This window comes from Bubalus bubalis, chromosome 11 (genome assembly GCF_019923935.1).
Source record: "Bubalus bubalis isolate 160015118507 breed Murrah chromosome 11, NDDB_SH_1, whole genome shotgun sequence".
In the NCBI taxonomy this organism is placed as follows: domain Eukaryota; kingdom Metazoa; phylum Chordata; class Mammalia; order Artiodactyla; family Bovidae; genus Bubalus; species Bubalus bubalis.
The window spans coordinates 67,075,264-67,094,467 of NC_059167.1; the positions used below are offsets into that span (position 1 = coordinate 67,075,264).

At 35.5% G+C, this 19,204-nt stretch overlaps 1 protein-coding gene across 1 annotated transcript in view; it reads right to left on the reverse strand.

Annotated features, from left to right (window-relative positions):
* KNL1 (kinetochore scaffold 1) overlaps nucleotides 1-19,204 on the reverse strand; it is a 62,836-nt gene that overhangs the window by 27,568 nt on the left and 16,064 nt on the right. Inside the window, 5 exon segments of the mRNA XM_006073053.4 lie at nucleotides 1,209-6,287; nucleotides 7,199-7,251; nucleotides 9,481-9,518; nucleotides 11,775-11,808; nucleotides 12,056-12,108. Coding sequence (XP_006073115.4) covers nucleotides 1,209-6,287; nucleotides 7,199-7,251; nucleotides 9,481-9,518; nucleotides 11,775-11,808; nucleotides 12,056-12,108 — 5,257 coding nt within the window.

Genomic DNA, 19,204 nt, shown 5'->3' on the forward strand with positions numbered 1-19,204 from the left:
AGTAGGCTTTTAGAAGTTCAAAGTAATTTTATTTAAAAATATAATGAAATAACATTATGCATTATACTATATGAGAAAATTGTTTCTCAGTGGTATCCAGGTTATAACCAGATCCTATGAGCTACCAAATGTTGACCTATCCAGTTATTCATCTACTAGACACCAGGGTCAGGGCTACTACACTGTAGAAAACAGAAGAGAATACTGACTATACAAAATAGCCCTGTCTGGAGTACAGAGAAAAAATTTATTTCTAGGCTTTAGTATTTCCTTCCCCAGATGACCAAGACTCCTTTGGTTGAAGTCAAATAAGTCACATGGTCCTGGTTTTACCATTTTAACTATTTTACTTTACAGACTTAAGTGTCATTTTCATCTATCTGAAACCATTTTCTATCTGCCATTTTCATCTAACTGAAATCATCTTCTAAGCTTACTTACAAACTTAACAGAATTTAAACTTTGTTTCTATGAACCTATGATACTTTCAAATCTTTATTTCTCCACTTACAAAACTCAGTCTAAATGACAAGCCCATGAATACTGGAGTGGGTAGCCTATCCCTCCTCCAGGGAATATTCCTGACTCAGGAATCGAATTGGAGTCGCCTGCATTGCAGGAGGATTCTTTACCAACTGAGCCACCAGGGAAGCCTGTATTCTCCCCAAGTTATCCAAATCAGTGTTTTTAAATAAACACAAAATCTTACTTCACTTTGAGGTACTGGGTTTGATCTAGGCATTCTCCCATCCTCGAAAGAAATGGACTCTCAGCTTCTACATATTTTCATTAGTCAAGAAAATTCAGTCCATCGTTTCTTTATGCAGTCTGCATAATAAATCTTTTTACCCTCCAAACATTTTAACACTGAAGATGACTTATCAAACTCCATGTACCCTGCCTAGAGATTTTTATATGCAAAGTCACAATGACAAATCACTAGAAGTGACAGAATATTTAGAATTACACAATCAATATTAATTTTTTCTACTTCCCATTTCATTTTTTGTGACCATTTGTCACTTCAAACTGTGTTTAAGTCTACCTGCTAGTCAATTAATTTCTTTAAGATTTTATACAGAAGTATTTCTCCAGGCCTGTAACTGGAAACAATTCCTGCTTACCTAACACTAAAATTAAAATTCAAGAATACTCATAATTAAAAAGAAGACAATCAAGAACATTTCTTAGTTCAAGACAGGGCTTACCTCCTGATCTTGTGCAGTATCACTAAACACAATTTCATTTTTTCTGATTTTTTTCTCATTCTGAATATCATCATCATCTTGTACCCAGGTTCTTTTTTGGCTATTGCAGGTTTCTTCCATTTTATTTTCAGAGGGTGAAGTCTCTTTTTGGTAAGTCTCAGTCAAAGCCTTTTCCTCAGTATCTATGCTGATAGAGTCTGAGGAATTAATCTCACCAGGATATATAGGGAGATTTTCCTCATTTATATATTGAGATGGACTTAAGTTCAGTTTAGCTCTAACAATTCCAATGCCTGAATCCTTACTGGAAACCGGCTGAGTTTCTAAGTGATTTAAATCAGTTGTGTCTGCTGGAACCTGCTTCAGATCATCAATACCAGTGACACTACAATTTCTTTTGTTTGGCAATCTGGGCAAAAATATTCCCAAAGAACATCTCCTCATTTTATCTTTTACAGTTGTCATTAATGGTACAGAGGTGGCTTCGGCTCCATTATGTGGAATGTTATTTTCTTCATCTCTATCATCTTTAGCGTTGCTAGACACTGTGTTAACATTATGTGCTTCTGTAGCTTGCACTATACTCATATCACGGTGTGCCTTATTTACTAATTCAAGTAACTGTTCTGGAGAAGGTGGTAAATGCACTGGTTGGAAATCTAAAAATTCTTCAGTTTTTCCATTTAAGTTATTCAGATTTGGTTTGACACTACAAGTTGCAATCACAGGGTCTGACGCTTCTCGAGGATTGATAAGAGTTTGAATAACTTGCTTAGTCAAGGCTGAGTTACTGTGGAAATCTATAGCTGTATTACATTTAGCTGTTTGAATATTTTTCTTTGGTTCTTTTTTATAGGCCGTAGTAAACTGTTTCCCATTATAGAGCATTGTGGAATCATTTTCACATGTGGGTTCAGAGGAATTTCCTCCAACAATATTTAAATTATTTCCAGCTTTAGACAATATTGCTTCATCTTTATTGACACTATTCTGTCCTTGTTGAGGTAATGGAGGTAGTTGGGTTAACAGATGATGCTGAGAAACAACACAAACATCATCAACAAAGGTCTTCTTTAAACTGTGTTCTGCCTTATCAACAGAGGGCTCCACTTGATCCCTTCGAAGCTTAAAAGACACTGGCTTTGAGTTAAGTTTAGCCATCTCCCCCGAATCTTCACCATATACTAAAGTTTCATTTGATATTAGATTTGGGGGCTCCTTAATCAGATCTTGATCTTTTAGCACTTTTGGGGCACAATGTAACTGTCCTTGGGTATTGGTTTGAACAACTTTTTCCTTCTCTAACAAGCAAGGAACAGAATGAGACAGTCCCTCAGATTTCAAATAATCATCACTGGCTGAATTGTTTGCATAAGGAAGATCATTTTGCACTGGGAAATGACTGGCTTTTAAATCTTCATCTTTATCATGTAAGGACATGACATTCTTTTCCAAATTACCAAAAAAGGAAGTAACATTAGGTAAACAGGAATAATTATCACCAGATCCACAAATAGCAGTTGCAGGACTACCTGTAAAATCTACATTTCTTCTATCTGTACTATTTAACTGATAGCTTTCAATTTTGGCTTTTTCCAATGTATAGGCCTGGCTTACAACTTTCATGACTTCTTCATCCACAGAAGTGCTATGAAATTTGACATCTGTCTCACCTTGACCCCCAGACAATGTATTAGTAGGAACAAAGGGTATCACATTATGTTTTTGCTCACTGTGAAGAACGATTTTGTTTTCTACAGCCAGTGCTTGTTTTTTAGTGACTTCTTGAATAGAATTACCATCTTGTGGAAAAGAAACACCCAAGGTTTTTCTTTTTGCTATTCCAAATGCAGGGCACTCTTGAAGTATTTTCTCTGTGGCTTGACAATCAATGAAAACAGTGTGTGACTTAGTAACTTCCAGATCATTGTGATTATCTACAAACATAACAGTTTTGTCTGTAGTCCTAGTGGTTATTTTATCTGGTGAGAGAGGTTTATATTCTAAGGCAGTCGTGTGACTTCTGGTGATCTCCATGTCATCCTGTCCACAGGTATACAAAACAGTATTAGAAGTTCCTTCCAAAGGCACCAGATGGGAGTCCTCTCTATCTTCCAGGACACTTTTGTTATTTATTTCCACTGTGCAACACTGGAGGACATCCATATCATTTTTATCATTCTTTGAAAACGCAATGGTTGTGTCATTTTTGAATCTAAGGCTTTTCCTTCTCTGATTTTTGCCTGATAGAGGTTCATTCAGCAATATAGGCTTTTGTACATTTCTGTCATTTTTCCAAATGGTTGATTTAGACACTTCCATGTTATCAGCTATAAATGCTTCAGCTTTCTCTAAAGGACCATGATTAGACCATTTCCCTGGTAGTGTCAGCTGGCTGACTTTTGCGACTGAATGATCCCTTTTGACATTTTGCGGGAAAAAAACACTCTCCTCAGTAGCAGTAGGGGTCACTTTTGATTTTTCTAGGCTTTTTCTTTTGGATAGTTCAAAGTCAGGTCTATCTGGAAGCACAGTTCTCTCCTTTGTTTGGCAGTCAATGAAAACAGTATGGGACTTTGTCATTTCTAGTTCATCATGATTATCTACAAACATTACAGTTTTGTCCACAGGCCTAGTAGTTGTTTTATCTGGTGAGACAGTTTTACATTCTATAGCAGTTGTGTGACTTCTGGTGACCTCCATGTCATCTTGCCCACATGCATATAAAACAGTGTTAGAATTTCCTACCAAAGGCACCAAATGGGAATCATGTTCATCTAGTAAAGGTCTATGATTTATTTCCACTGTACAACTCTTGGTGATATCCATATCATTCTCATTTCCCTCTGAAAATACAACAGTCTTATCAACTTTTAGTCTGCCAAGACTTTTTCTTCCACAAATTTTGACATCTTGTTTTTCATTCAGAATTCCGGATTTCTGTACATTTTTGTCCTCCAACACATCCATGATACCAGTAGAAATAAACACTCCCATTTTTTCTATAGGACTTTCATTACATTTTTTAACTTTTACAGCTTTCTGTCTGTTTATTGTTGATAACTGGCTATTAGTGTTTTCTAAATTAGTCTTACTTAGTTCTTGTACTTCAGAAGGACCAAATCCAGTAATGACAGTGTGGCTGTTGGTTAGATCCATATCTTCTTCCTTCTCTGAACAAATAACTGTCTTGTCAGAACAGTCAGGAATGGGATTACCTAAACTTTTCCTTAGTGGCTCAGGCAGTTTAGAATTCTGGCCTAGTACAGATTTTACTGTTTGACTGTTAACAACATTATGATTTCTCATGGCAGGCCATCCTCTTGATGAAAATAACGGCTTTGAAGTAGGAAACAAAGCTTGCTCACATGAAATTGTATTTCTGTTATTTCCCAGTGGTACCTGTTTGTCAAGATCTTCACGAGAGTATACTATATTATGTTTTGTTGCTACATCCTGGTTAATATCAGGTGACTGAGGAGAATCTTTATCAAGAAAGGGTGAAATCTTCAAAACTTGACTTTTTTCTTTGTCCCAGGTATTAGCTGGGATGTTCTTAGATATTATGTTTTGTTGTTGGGATAGGTCAATATGATCTTTCGTCATTTTTTCCCATTCATCAGAAAGGCTTTTGCTGTGAGAGTGAGATTTACTGGTATTCTCAGATGTCAGATTATAAGATGCAAGAGGAAACTGACTTCCTAAATTAACTGTGTGACTTTTAGTCAAATCCATATCTTCATCCATGAAGATTTCAGTCCTTTTGTCAGTCAATGAAACAAATAAAGGATTTTCCGGGCTCTGCTGTAATCTTTCCTTAGATACAAGAGGAACGGAGTGACAATTTACATTTATGTCCCAATTCTCTGACACAATTATGTGATTTTGGATCATCATTTCTTTTTCAGATACTGGTGCAGTTGCTTTCTGTGCATTTGTCTGAACTTGTTTAAAAATTTGATTATCGATTTTAACTGTGTGACTCTTGGTAATGTCCATGCTATCATCTCCTGAATAAACAGTTTTCTCTCCAAGAAGAGAGTTGCCATCTGGATTGGGATACATTTTAGAATAATTATTGTCATCCTTTACCAAATTTTTCTCCTCTCTCATACTTGAGTGACACTTGGTCAGTTCCATAACATCATTACAACTAGAATAGAAAAATGTCTTATCATCTTGCATACCTGGACCAGAATATTTAGATTCTGGGATCGTGGCCAATGGTCTGATATTCTGGTTGGTAGCCTGTGTGCCTGTTTGAATTTCTGTCCCTGTAATATGACTTCTGATCATATGCATGTTACCTTCAGGGTTAAAGGAAAGGTCTTGGAAGGCATCATTCGGTTTATCCTTAAAGACTGTCTTCTGTTCTAGTGCTTTAGTTTCATAACATGTTGAAACATCCATCATGACATCCTGAGTTTGATTTTCTATTTCAGGCAGATTATCTGCTGAAGGTAACTTCTGTACAGTGTGGCTAATTGTCAAGTCCATGAAGTCATTGCCATAAACTGTAATATCATCACCTTTAAATTCCCTTAAGCTGGCCTCACTGGATGTGGGAACAAAAGTCTGAATATTGGTTGTATGACACTGGGTAAAATTCATTCCATCATCTTGTTCTCTAAAGAGTCTAGTCATATTCCTGGTATTTTCATCTACACCAAGAGATACATGCATTTGATGTACAGAAGTGGTCTTATTTGCTTCTTTGGAATGAATAGGCATCTCAGAATTTTCTTTATCAGGTCCTGTAAAAGGAAAAGCATTTGATTTTCCTATTTTCAATCTTTTTATGAAGTCATTGAAATTTATCTTCTTTTCTGAAGAAGTGTTCTGATCTACAGAAAAATTTAATTCTTTCTTCATTCTTGAATCTTCAGTGTGGAGTTTTAAGTTGGCCAGAAACGATGCAGTATCTATCTTGGTGGACTTTTCACTTTTGGTACAATCTAAAAGGCCTTTGGTGATCATCACAGTGTGACTTGCTGTCAGGTCCATCTGGTTTTCATCTGAAAAGATGACTGTTTGGTCATTTGCATGTTTCCTTTCATGGCTGTATTCTGTCATTGAAATCTACAGCAAAAGCAAAATGTAAGAGATCAGATAAAGTACAAACTTCTATAAGGGTATTTTATAACATGTACTATATAGAAAGATTATATAAGCAATCCTAAATGATGGTTTCATGATACATTGGTTTGTGTGAATCAATGGTATGGTGAGTAGCATGTAATTTATTATTAAAATGTTTTTCTAAAGTCTATGAATACTTGCAGTTTTTGAAGGTTAATTATAATTAACCATTAATTATAATGTTAATTATACACCCTCTAGAATGACTAAAAAATGAAAAGACTGACAATACCAAATGTAACTGAAATGAAAATTATATTAGATAGGTCATTCTCATTCTAAGTGAAAAAAAAATCTTGGAATAAGCGCATGATGGCTAAATTATAGTACACTCGAAGTTCCTGGGGGTTAAGTTTTCTTTGAATGCAGTGGTTTTACTTGTAAAGACATGGTCTAACTCTGCTACTCAAAGTATGGTCTGTTGACCAGTGCATTACTGTCACCTGGGAGAGATGTATAGAAGTTCAGGACCTATCCCAGATCTAGAGGATAAGAATCTATATTTTAACCAAATTCTTAGATTATTCATATGCCTCATAAAGTTTGAGAATTTCTGCTATAATTAACATATTTCTGTATTATTTAAACTGGAAGTGATTTAACTATACTTAGTTAACTGGGAGATAGTGAAGGACAGGGAAGCCTAGTGTGCTGCAGTTCATGGGGTCGCAAAGTGTTGGACACGATGTAGCGACTGAACAACAAGTTAACTGGAAAGGTAGGTAGCTTTTCCAGTCTATGTTGGTTCATTCTGGTAAGTAATTTCTAAATCATGTCATTAACATTAAATTTTTTGTGTTTTAAACTATCAAACAAAATTAAAAAATGAAGGCATTTGAATGAACTCATACCTCTCTCTGGGGCATCTGGGTCTGAATGGGAGCACAAAGCAATGTGTTCATTCCTATTGAGTAAAAAGAAAAACTATAGTCATGACAAAGGTATATATCACAAAGAGCCTGATTTTTCTATTCACAGGAGTTTCATCAGTTACAAGTATTTACTAAAGTTTTTTCAGTTACTAAGTCCTTTCTAAAGACTTAGGTATTAAATTTTACTGAGACTTTCAAACTGTCCCACTTTAGAAACAGACAGATCAGTGATTACTATATTCTCTGCATACTGAAATATTTTTAGAATGTGGTAGAAATTTTTAAAGGTGGGATTCTAAAGATGGAAAGTATGGATTAATTTTTTTCCTCCTTCACGTCTCCATTTTTATTTTCTGGATAGTAGAAGTTACACACTAAAGAGTACCAACTGCTAAGACTGAAATGTTAGGGTAACATTTTTATTTTAAAAAATGTATTTATTTGGCTACACTGGGTCTTAGTTATGGCACACATGATCTTTGTTGCAGCATGTGGGACCTGATTTCCTGACTAGAGATCAAACATGGGCCTCCTGCATTGCAAACATGGAGTCTTAGCCCCTGGAGCACCAAGGAAGTCCCTGTTAGGTTAAGATTTTGAGCATCTTTTATTCTATGCTAAGGAATCTAGATGTTCCCAGATGAGATGTGCATTTTATAAAAATAATTCAAGAGAAGAAAATAGATTCAAGAGAAGATGAACCAATGAGGAAGCTACTCTAATAGTTCAGATGTAGCACTGTACAGAGTCGAACTTGTGTTAGGGCAACAGACAGTAAGAACAGAAATAAGAGATTAGATTCAAGACACTTTAGAACTGAAATATAAAGTTTTGGGGGGCAAACTGGACTTTGGAAACAAGGAAGTGACTGAAGATGCTATAATAAAACAAGAAATATATCTAAAAATACTAAGGTTTAAGACAAATCTTTAGAATATTTTCAATAGTTATGGCAACCCTGACTGAATATAATGAAGTGATTATGGGCTTTTTATTAAAGCCTTATTTACATATCAAGCTTGCATTCTTGTCATTTATTTAACAAATATTGATTCAGAACATATATGTGCCCCAAAACTCAACTATATGCCAAAGCACAAAAAAACAAGACAAAGTTTCTGGACTCAAAGAATTTCTAGATTAATAAAAGAGCCAAAAATAAATACCTAAAATACAGTATGATAAATTCTACAATAGACTGAAAAATAAAAAGGGTATTTTTTGAGAGCACACATCAGAGTAACTATCTGCTTGGTTTTGACAGAGAAGGCTCAATTTAAGCCAGGACCACTTAATGTATGGTGTCAGTCTGTGAACTGCTTAATATCAATTAATTTAATATAAGGAACTTGCAGCCACTGTAAAATTCGTCCGTAAAGCTTTACTAAGAAAAAAAAGTCACTAACTAAACAGTAGCTTACTACCATAGTGCAAGTTCCTTTCTTATCATGGACTATAACAGTTGTGGACTGGCTACTTTGAATGGCACTTAAGCTAAGGGAAAACCTAAGTTAAGTGAAAGATGAGAAGACTGTTAGACAAATTGGATTAGGAAGATCTCTTTAGGTAAAGGAAACAGCATTTACAAATGGACACAGTCAGAAAAAAGACCATATGGGAAAATGCAAGTAGTTATTCATGGGCCAGAGCAAAATATGCCTGTAAAGGGCTGGAGATAAAGTTGGAGAAAAAGACAAGTGAAATTATAAAAGGCTTTCTAAGTTTATGCTAAGGAGTATGGGTTTTATCCTGTAAGCAAAATAGTGTCTTTTGAACAATTTTAGGATGGGGGGTAATACAATAAGATTTCAATATACATAGAATGAATTAGAAGGATAAGAAACTAAATACAATAGTCCAAGCAAGAATTCAAGTGAGGATTTGAATTCAAATACTGGCAGAAGGCAGAGAAATTTGAATTCAAATACTGGCAGAAGGCAGAGAAAAAGTAACAAGATAGGCAAGATATTTCAAAGACAGAACTGAAAGAGAATAGGGCCAAAAGGATATATGGAAAGAAGGAAAAGTTTAAAAACTACTTGAGTGAGTGATTGTGAATGGGAGTTCAACATAGAAACAAGGAATAGCAGGTTTGAGAGAAATATTAGTAAGTTTGTTAAATTTTAAATTAAAGAGCTTGTGTAAAGATCAACACTTCCTCTATATTTTTTGTTCACGGTACTCTTAAATATTACTTTTTAAGGAATCTAGATGAAGAGAAAAACACATGATAAGAAGAAAAGCATTCTGATCATACTCACCAGTTATCTCACAGTAGTTATCTTCTGGATTCTTATTCCTAAAAATTAATAAGTAATTAAAAAATCTATACTCCAGATAATTACCAAGAATTCCAACAGTTGAAAGAGGAGGGAAGGTGAAATGTTTTCACAGGATAACTGGCAGAAAACTCCAAAGATATCTTTTAAAAAAGACTCATCTAATAAGAATCCCAGGGACAGGGGAGCCTGGTGGGCTGCCGTCTATGGGGTCGCACAGAGTCAGACATGACTGAAGTGACTTAGCAGCAGCATCTAATAAGTGGGCTTCCCACATAGATCAGTGGTAAAGAATATGCCTGCCAATGCAGGAGACACCTCTGGAGAAGTGGGTTTGATCCCTGGGTCAGGAAGATCCCCTGAAGAAGGAAATTGCAACCCACTTCAGTATTCTTGCCTGAAAACTCCTATGGACAGAGAAGCCTGGCAGGCTACAGTCCACAGGGACGCAAAGAATTGGACATGACTTAGCAACTGAGCACATCTAATCTGGAAGAAAAAATTACAAGGCAATTAAAGGAACTTACCATTAAATTTTTTCAGAAATTTAAATATCAAGAACACTATAAAAATATGCTTAACATATGCTGCTTGCTTTTTCTTTCCTTTTTTTTTTCTTAAATTTTTTTGGCTGTGCCTTGTGGCTTGCAGGATCTTAGCTCCTCAACCAAGGATTGAACTCATGCCCCCTGCAGTGGTTAGGAAGCACAGAGTCCTAACCACTGAACATCAGGGAATTCCCTAATTTTTGGGAAAAGAGTGACCTTTAAAGCAGCTCATTTTCTAGGAAAAAAAGGTAAGTAAAATGAAACAACCCAAATGTCCATCAATGGGGAGCTGACTAAACATTGGTGCTGACATACAGCATATTATAATAGACTGAGGTAGATCTATATGTAACAACATGGAAAGTGCTACAAGACATTAAGTGATCCCATTTTTGTCTTTTTTTTTTTTTTAAAAAGCTAAAGATTAACATGTAGTTAGATATATATATATATATACACACACACACACATACACATATATATATATATGCTGCTGCTAAGTCGCTTCAGTCGTGTCCAACTCTGTGCGACCCCATAGACGGCAGCCCACCAGGCTCCCCTGTCCCTGGGATTGTCCATGCAAGAACACTGGAGTGGGTTGCCATTTCCTTCTCCAATGCATGAAAGTGAAAAGTAAAAGTGAAGTCGCTCAGTCGTGTCCTAGCAACCCCATGGACTGCAGCCCACCAGGCCCCTCCGTCCATGGGATTTTCCAGACAAGAGTACTGGAGTGGGTTGCCATTGCCTTCTCCATATATATATATAATTTCTCCAAGGACATCCAAAATTATCAATAGTGTTTATCTGTGAGAAGCCTGAGTAATATGGCCTAGAGATTTTTCTGTATAAGTATATACAGAGAATCTTTTCCTTCCAGCTCAGCTCTAGTCAATTACATGGACAAACTGATATTTATTTAACCAATCTCTTAGTGACAGACATTTAGAATCTTTTGCATCTTACATGAAATCTCTGTGCCAAAGAGCAAGTGAAGTTAAAATTTGGAATTACATTGGCAATTGTCTTCTACAGTATATGCTCAGATGCTCAGTCATGTCTGACTCTTTGTGACTCCATAGACTGTAGCCCAACAGGGATTCTACAGGCAAGAATACTGAAGTGGGGTACCATTTCATCCTCCAGAGGATCGTCCCAACCCAGGGATCAAACTCAAGTCTCGTGTGTCTCCTGCACTGGCAAGCAGATTCTTTACCAGTAGTGCCACTTGAGAAGCCCTCTATAATATTTACCTACTACCAATGAATGACTTTTTACCTAGATTCTTTTTTTTTTTTGCCTAGATTCTTAATTGATTAGATAAACATTATATCTCAATATAGCCTAAGTTATATTTCTCTTATGAGGAAGACAAGCATCTTTCCATCTGTTCAAGCTCTATGGTATTTAATTTTTGAATTAATATTATAATAAAAACATTTAATGAAAAAAATCTGAAGACCTGGTATTTATTGTTTTCCACTAGCGAATGTATTTTAAAGATTTACATATGAAAGTAGAATGTTTCATCCCTCTTAAGAGGATAAGCTATACTTAACAGCCATAGCAGCATATTAAATTATTATGCAAATAATGTGTTTTAAGAATTAATCCTAAGTATTACACAAAAGGGAATTAAAATAAAAAACAGAAAGAATATTAACTTTAAAAACAAATAATAGGAATAAACAACATTTAAAGTATAATTTGCATCACACTTTTCTTACTTACTGTATAAATAGGACATTTTCTCCTGCTTCTGTTTCTATAAATAGAGAAAGGGTTATTAAAGTTTTTAAAAAATACAGTAATAAAGTATTAGAAAAATTACATAAGGATGTTAACAACAATAAAAAAATACTAATGCCGCACCTTACCTTCTGCCCCTCACAGGTCAAGTTACACTTTTTAAGCAATAAGATAGATATTAAGTTATACCAGTTATCTGGTTAGATAACCACAGCATAATCATATAGAAAACAGATTTAGTAGGGGTTACAGAACAAATTTACCTGAAATTTCTGACTTTTTCACTATTTTCATATGAGACTCTGTCTGGAATACTCTAGAAAAGAAAATAAAGATTACTGAAAATCTGCAAGTTTTTTTTTTTTTGACTGAACTGCATGGCTTGTGGGATCTCAGTTCACCCACCAGGGGTTGAACTCAGGCCACAGCAGTGACAGCCTGGAATCCTAATCCCTAGGCAACCAGGGAACTCCCCCAAATCTTCCAGTTTTAATTAGAACACTATGATGTTAATTTACAATCTGTTTTGAGATAAGTAAGATAAAGCTTTCTGATTGATTTATAAAACTTCATAGAACCTCAGTAGTAAAACCAAGTAAGAATACCACATAACAAAATCTATAGGCCAATCTCATATATGAATATTAGTGCAGAAAACCCAAAATATAAGCAAACTAATGCTAGCAAAGTTATTTTATGATTAAATTGGATTTATCCCAGGAATGCAGAGATAACACAACATCCAAAAATTTATTTTATCATATTAAGGATTAAACTACTAAAAACTCAGTTATTTTAATAATTGCTCTAAAAGCATTTACAAAACCTTCAACATTGTGCATCAACTATATTCCAACAAAAATTTAAAAATAAAACCAAAAATCTGCAACAATAAAGTTAAATTTACCCAATAATACAGAGAGAATAGGCGTACTGATTTTAACAAATGTAAACAGGTTGAAATACCCTATTAAAAATGGCTATTGACTAAATTAAAAAAAATTTTAAACTCAATCTACAACCTGCAAGTTACAAATTAAAAATATTTTAAAAAGTTATTTATGGACAAACAACAGAAAAGTGAAGATAACTATGAAGTAATTAAACACATTATGTTTCATGGCAAAAAAGAATTAGAACTAAACAAGGTTGCTATTCTACACTAAGAGGAAAGTTATCAATGAAAACTAACAATGAATAACCCAATTTACATGTAAAAAGTCAGAGAAAAAAAAAATGAAAGAAATACAAACAAGAAAATGCCGAAATATATTTAGATGTCTGAAGATCCAAATTTTTATTTTTACTGAAGTATAGTTGATTTATAATGCTGTGTTAGTTTCAGGTGCACAGCAAAGTGGATTATATATATATATATATATATATATATATATATACTTCTTTTTTTTTAAGATTCTTTTCCCATATAGGCCATTACAGAGTACTGAGTAGAGTTCCTTGTGCTATATAGCATGTTATTATTAGTTACCTATTTTATATATAAGGTCCAAATTTTGGAACACCACACATTAAGTAGGCAAATAGTAAGTTGTAAATGTATAAAACATATTTACTAAAGCATGTTTAGCAAACATATGGAGACACTTAACTGAAATTGCAAAATAGTTCTTTCCTCCATTTTCCTGTAAATTGATCTTAATTATGTTATCCCTTGCTCTCTCATTTTTTTTCAACCTATACAGTATCTATGATATAGGGAAAGCTTTCAAAGGTACAATCTGTTGCAAAAATTGTTTATGAACCAAGAAAGACACATGCTTTAATAACAAAGAGTTAAATCACACAAAAACTTTAAAATATTTTCTTTAATATTGTCTAGGTAGATGAGGAAATGAAAAATAAAACATTTCAAAATGAGACCAAAAAAAGCACAAATGAGCAAAATATAGAAAAAATAGTAATGACAAATAAAATCCAAATTAAAATAACTAAGATAATAAAATCAATCAAATCAGCTAAAATTAAGTGTTAAAATATACCCTGAGGAAAAACAGGTACATTAATAAAGTTACTAAAACCAGTAACAAAAATGTAATAATGACTATGTAACTGCTGCTTCTTTTAAACCTGGGAATTCTACTTTGAGGACTATAATCCCATCGAAGTAACTCAAAAGAAAAAAGGTTAATTTACATAAAAATATCTAACACAGTACAAATGTTTAACAGAAAACTTAAAATAGTTATTTTTACATTAATATTCAGCGCTAGTGGTAAAGAACCCCCCTGCCAATTCAGGAGATGTTAAAAGATGAGGGTTCGATCTCTGAGTCAGGAAGATCCCCTGGAGAAGGGCATAGCAACCCATTCCAGTATTCTTGACTGGAGAATCCTAAGGACAGCGGAGCCTGGCGAGCTATAGTCCATAGGGTTGCAAAAAGCTGGACACAACTGAAGTGACTTAGCACGCAATTAAGTAAAATTACCCGTGTCCGATCTCTCCTCAGAGAACTAAGATCTTGCAAGCCAACAAAACAACAACAACAGCAGCAACAACATGTGAAGGAAAAGTCAGTCTGAAACAAAGTGGAGAAAGTGAGTTATTAAATCAAACCTAGGCCACAGTTCGGAGAAGGCAATGGCACCCCACTCCAGTACTCTTGCCTGGAAAATCCCATGGACGGAGGAGGCTGGTGGGCTGCTGTCCATGGGGTCGCTAAGAGTCGGACACGACTGAGTGACTTAGCAGCAGCAGCAGTAGCAGACCACAGTTATTCAGGGAGTATACAGGAAGTACAAATAGAATCTTTTAAGACATGCAATAATAGGTGTGTATATATTTACTGTGGAGGTAGATTCATTAGGTTTCATAGCCTGGTGCCTTTAAACATTCTGAATCATAACTAATAGTTCAGATTCATAACTAATAGTTCAGATTCCATGATCAGCAAGACATATTTACAGTATAATTTATTTTCTTAGGTAGAATGCCTTTGAGGAATGTATTGATGTATTCATATAAGGGTTCTGATTCATTTGTTTCTCATGATATATTTAGTAGTGAAGTGAAGAAATGGTTAGTCACTTACTCGTGTCCGACTTTGCAGTCCCATGGACTGTAGCCTGCCAGGCTTCTCTATTCACGGAATTCTCTAGGCAAGAATACTGGAGTGGGTAGCCATTCCCTTCTCCAGGGGATATTCCTGACCCAGGGATTGAACCCAGGTCTCCTGTAATGCAGGCAGATTCTTTACCATCTGAGCCACCAAGGAAGCCCATATTTAGTAGTAGCATTCTTATTTACAAACAAATCTCTAGTGAATCTGTTTAATACAAGCCCGTTTCTAAAAGATCCACCCAGTTTTGGTACAGGGAAAAAAATCATAGTCTGCAAAACCAAGTGCAGGATCTAGGAAGATCGTGGCAACTTCACCAAGGAATATACCACCAAGGGAAGCCTACTGGCAGGCAATAGCTAGCCTTCCCCGGTAATACCAAATCTTATAATATCTCTCCCACCCGCCACCCTTGGAATTCAATACATATAAAACATTGACAACTCATGTTTATCCAGAAAGGCATTAACTGATTTACAGATAAAAGATAAACAGAAAAGAGCAATAAAATAATTACAATTACTACGAGTCAACAACAACAAATTTATATTTCAGAAGACACTTACTGTTTGGAACTACTCAGTTAACAGAAAGATGTCACACAGTGTCTGCTAAGAGGGAACTCCCTACTTCACCCCTTACCAACATCTACTTACTCTTCCTCTAAGGAAAAGAAGAAAACATTTTCCCAGCAGCCCCACAACTGAAATCCTGGGCATCCTAGTGCAAAATCATGTTTTATGTGGCAACTGCAGAACTGAATTTCTTTAATCTGTCTGATCCTAAAGGTTTATTAAGGTAAAGAATTTGGAGGAGACAGAGGAACAAATGAGGAATGGGAAATAATGCAGATTAAAGCCCAGGACATTCCTAGAAGATTTCTGGACATGAAAACAATCAAGTCTCATCCAAAACTGTTCAAATCCAAGGTTAAATTGATCTAGGAGCTCATCTCACTATAGGCCAAGTCAAAGGAGTCTAAGTTATACAGAAAATAAAATTTGAAGGTGGTGATATTAAATAGACAGTCTGTCTTTACGATAGCTAAAAAGAAAGCCTATTTATAGAAAAACAGCTACCCTGGAATACCACCACATCCCCTCCTCCTCCAAAGAAATGTTTTGAAAATAACTGGTTCCGGAACACCCAACATATTCAATGATGAGGAAAAAGCATACCATCCAAAAAGACACCAAAGATTAAAAGAAAGCAAAGCATAATATACTTTATTAACATAAAAAAATACTGAGAAAAATGTCCCAAAGATGATGAAAACTGTACACACAGTTTGCTATGGATTTAAAAAGCATAACAAAGCAATCATCTCTCTTAAAGGCAGAAATGCAAGAACTCAAGGAAAAGATAAGAAGACAGAAAATGACACACAAATAGATGAAATTAATGAAAGTAGCAGAAGAAAAAATATAATCATCAACAGAAAGAAGGTGAAACTGGAAGAGTCAGAGTGAGTAAGTACTTTGGAAAATATGATAAAGAACAGAAAAATTTAACTAAACAAGTAAAAGAAAATAAAAGGAATTAAGAGAGACTATAACACAGAAAAGCAAAGATTATAAACATTGTATTTATAAATTATTGAGTCCCTAGTTAAAAGGCAAAAAGATATGACACTGAAAGATGAACTCCCCAGGTTGATAGATGCCCGATATGCTACTAGAGAAGAATGGAGAAATCACTCCAGAAAGAAAGAAGAGATGGAGCCAAAGCAAAAACAATGCCCAGTTGTGGATATGACTGGTGATGGAAATAAAGTCTGATGCTGTAAAGAACAATATTGCATAGGAACCTGGAATGTTAGGTCAATGAATCAAGGTAAATTGGAAGTGGTCAAACAGGAGATGGCAAGTGTGAACATCGACATTTTAGGAATCAGTGAACTAAAATTCACCAGAAGGGATGAGTTTAATTCAGATGACCATTATATCTACTACTGTGGGCAAGAATCCCTTAGAAGAAATGGAGTAGCCATCATAGTCAACAAGAGTCCAAAATGTGGTACTTGGGTGCAATCTCAAAAATGATAGAGTCATCTCTGTTTGAAGGCAAACCATTCAATATCACAGTAATCCAAGTCTATGCCCCAACCACTAATGCCAAAGAAGCTGAATTTGAACAGTTCTACGATGACCTACGAGACCTTCTAGAACTAACACCTAAAAAAGATGTCCTTTTCATCATAGGGGACTGGAATGCAAAAGTAGGAAGTCAAGAGATACTTGGAGTAATAAAAAAGTTTGGGCTTGGAGTACAAAATGAATCAGGGCAAAGACTAACAGAGTTTTGCCAAGAGAATGCACTGGTCATAGCAAACACCCTCTTCCAACAACACAAGAGAAGACTCTACACATGGACATCACCAGATGGTCAATACCAAAATCAGATCGATTATATTCTTTGTGGCAGAAAATGGAGAAGCTCTATACAGTCAGCAAAAACAAGACCGGGAGCTGACTGTGGCTCAGATTATGAACTCCTTGCAAAATTCAGACTTAAATTGAAGAAAGTAGGGAAAACCACTAGGTTATTCAGGTATGACCTAAATCAAATCCTTTATGATTATACAGTGGAAGTGACAAACAGATTCAAGGAATTAGATTTGATAGAGTACCTGAAGAACTATGGAAGGAAGTTCATGACATTGTATAGGAGGCGGTGATCAAGACGATCCCCAAGAAAAAGGAGAGGAGAGGGAAAAAGTTGGCTGAAAACTCAACATTCAGAAAAAGATCACGGCATCTGGTCCCATCACTTCATGGCAAATAGATAGGGAAACACTGGAAACAGTGACAGATTTTATTTTGGGGGGCTCCAAAATCACTGCAGATGGTGACTGCAGCAATGAAATTAAAAGACACTTGCTCCTTGGAAGAAAAGCTATGACCAACCTAGACAGCATATTAAAAAGCAGAGATGTTACATTGCCAACAAAGGTCTGTCTAGTCAAAGCTATGGTTTTTCCAGTAGTCATGTATGGATGTGAGAGTTAGACTATAGAGAAAGCCAAATGCTGAAGAATTGATGCTTTTGAATTGTGGTGTTGGAGAGGACTCTTGAGAGCCCCTTGGACTGCAAGGAGATCCAACCAGTCCATCCTAAAGGAAATCAGTCCTGAATATTCATTGAAATGACTGATGCTGAAACTGAACCTCCGACACTTTGGCCACCTGATTCAAAGAACTGACTCATTTGAAAAGACTCTGATGCTGGGAAGGATTGAAGGCAAAAGGAGGAGGGGACAACAGAGGATGAGATGGTTGGATGGCATCACCAACTGGATGGACATGAGTTTGAGCAAGCTCCAGGAGTTGGTGATGGACAGGGAGGCATGGCGTGCTGCAGTCCATAGCGTCACAAAAGGTCATACACGACTAAGCGACTGAAGTGAACTGAATGAAATTTACATAATGGTGGAGAAGGAAATGGCAACCCACTCCAGTATTCTTGCCTGGAAAAGTCCATGGACAGAGGAGCCTGGCTGGCTGCAGTCCATGGGGTTACATGACTAAGCATGTGTGCATGAGGGTGGAGGGTCACGGGTTGGTAGCAATAAACTGGTAGAACTAAAAAAAAAAAAAAAAAAAAAGAAATTTACATAATGGAATAGAAAAAATATTAAAAGGTTGATTCAAGATTCAAGACCCAAAGCAGTGAAAATGAAGAGGAATTCTAGTAAAGTCAATAAACTTCAAAGATAGGAAATGAAAAGACTCTCCTCTGACTTGTTCATAGAAACATTCAATGCTAAAAGAACAGAACCACATTAACAAGTTCTTTAAAGAGAAAGTGAACTGGAGATTTTATATTCAGCTAAATTGTCAAGTATAAAGCCTGTAACTAACAGTTTGAGTACCCAAGAACTCAGAGAACATTATTCAAATGAACCCTCAAATATAAGGGAAAAAGCTTCAACCAACCAAGAGATAATTAGGGCAACTATTGTGACAGAACTGATATGAACAATTAAATATATATAATAGAACTGATACGCAAATGTGACAGATTCCCTAACATCAAATTCCCAGAGAGAGAGAGAGAGAGAGAGAGAGAGAGAGACACATGATAAACATTTCAAAAAAAAAAAAAAAAAAAATTAAGAAAGGAATGAGGATGGAGGAAAAATGAAAGGAAAAAGTAGGCTAACTACCTCATCCTTTATAAATGCCAAAGGATATCATATAAAACAATGAAGTTTTAACTGAAGTTTAAGCATATTAAATAGTACAAGGAAGGGAGGGAACAGACTAACTTTACAATTGCTCATACATTGTCAAACAATACAAAAAGGTGTACCACAAATATGAAAGCAAAAATCTAG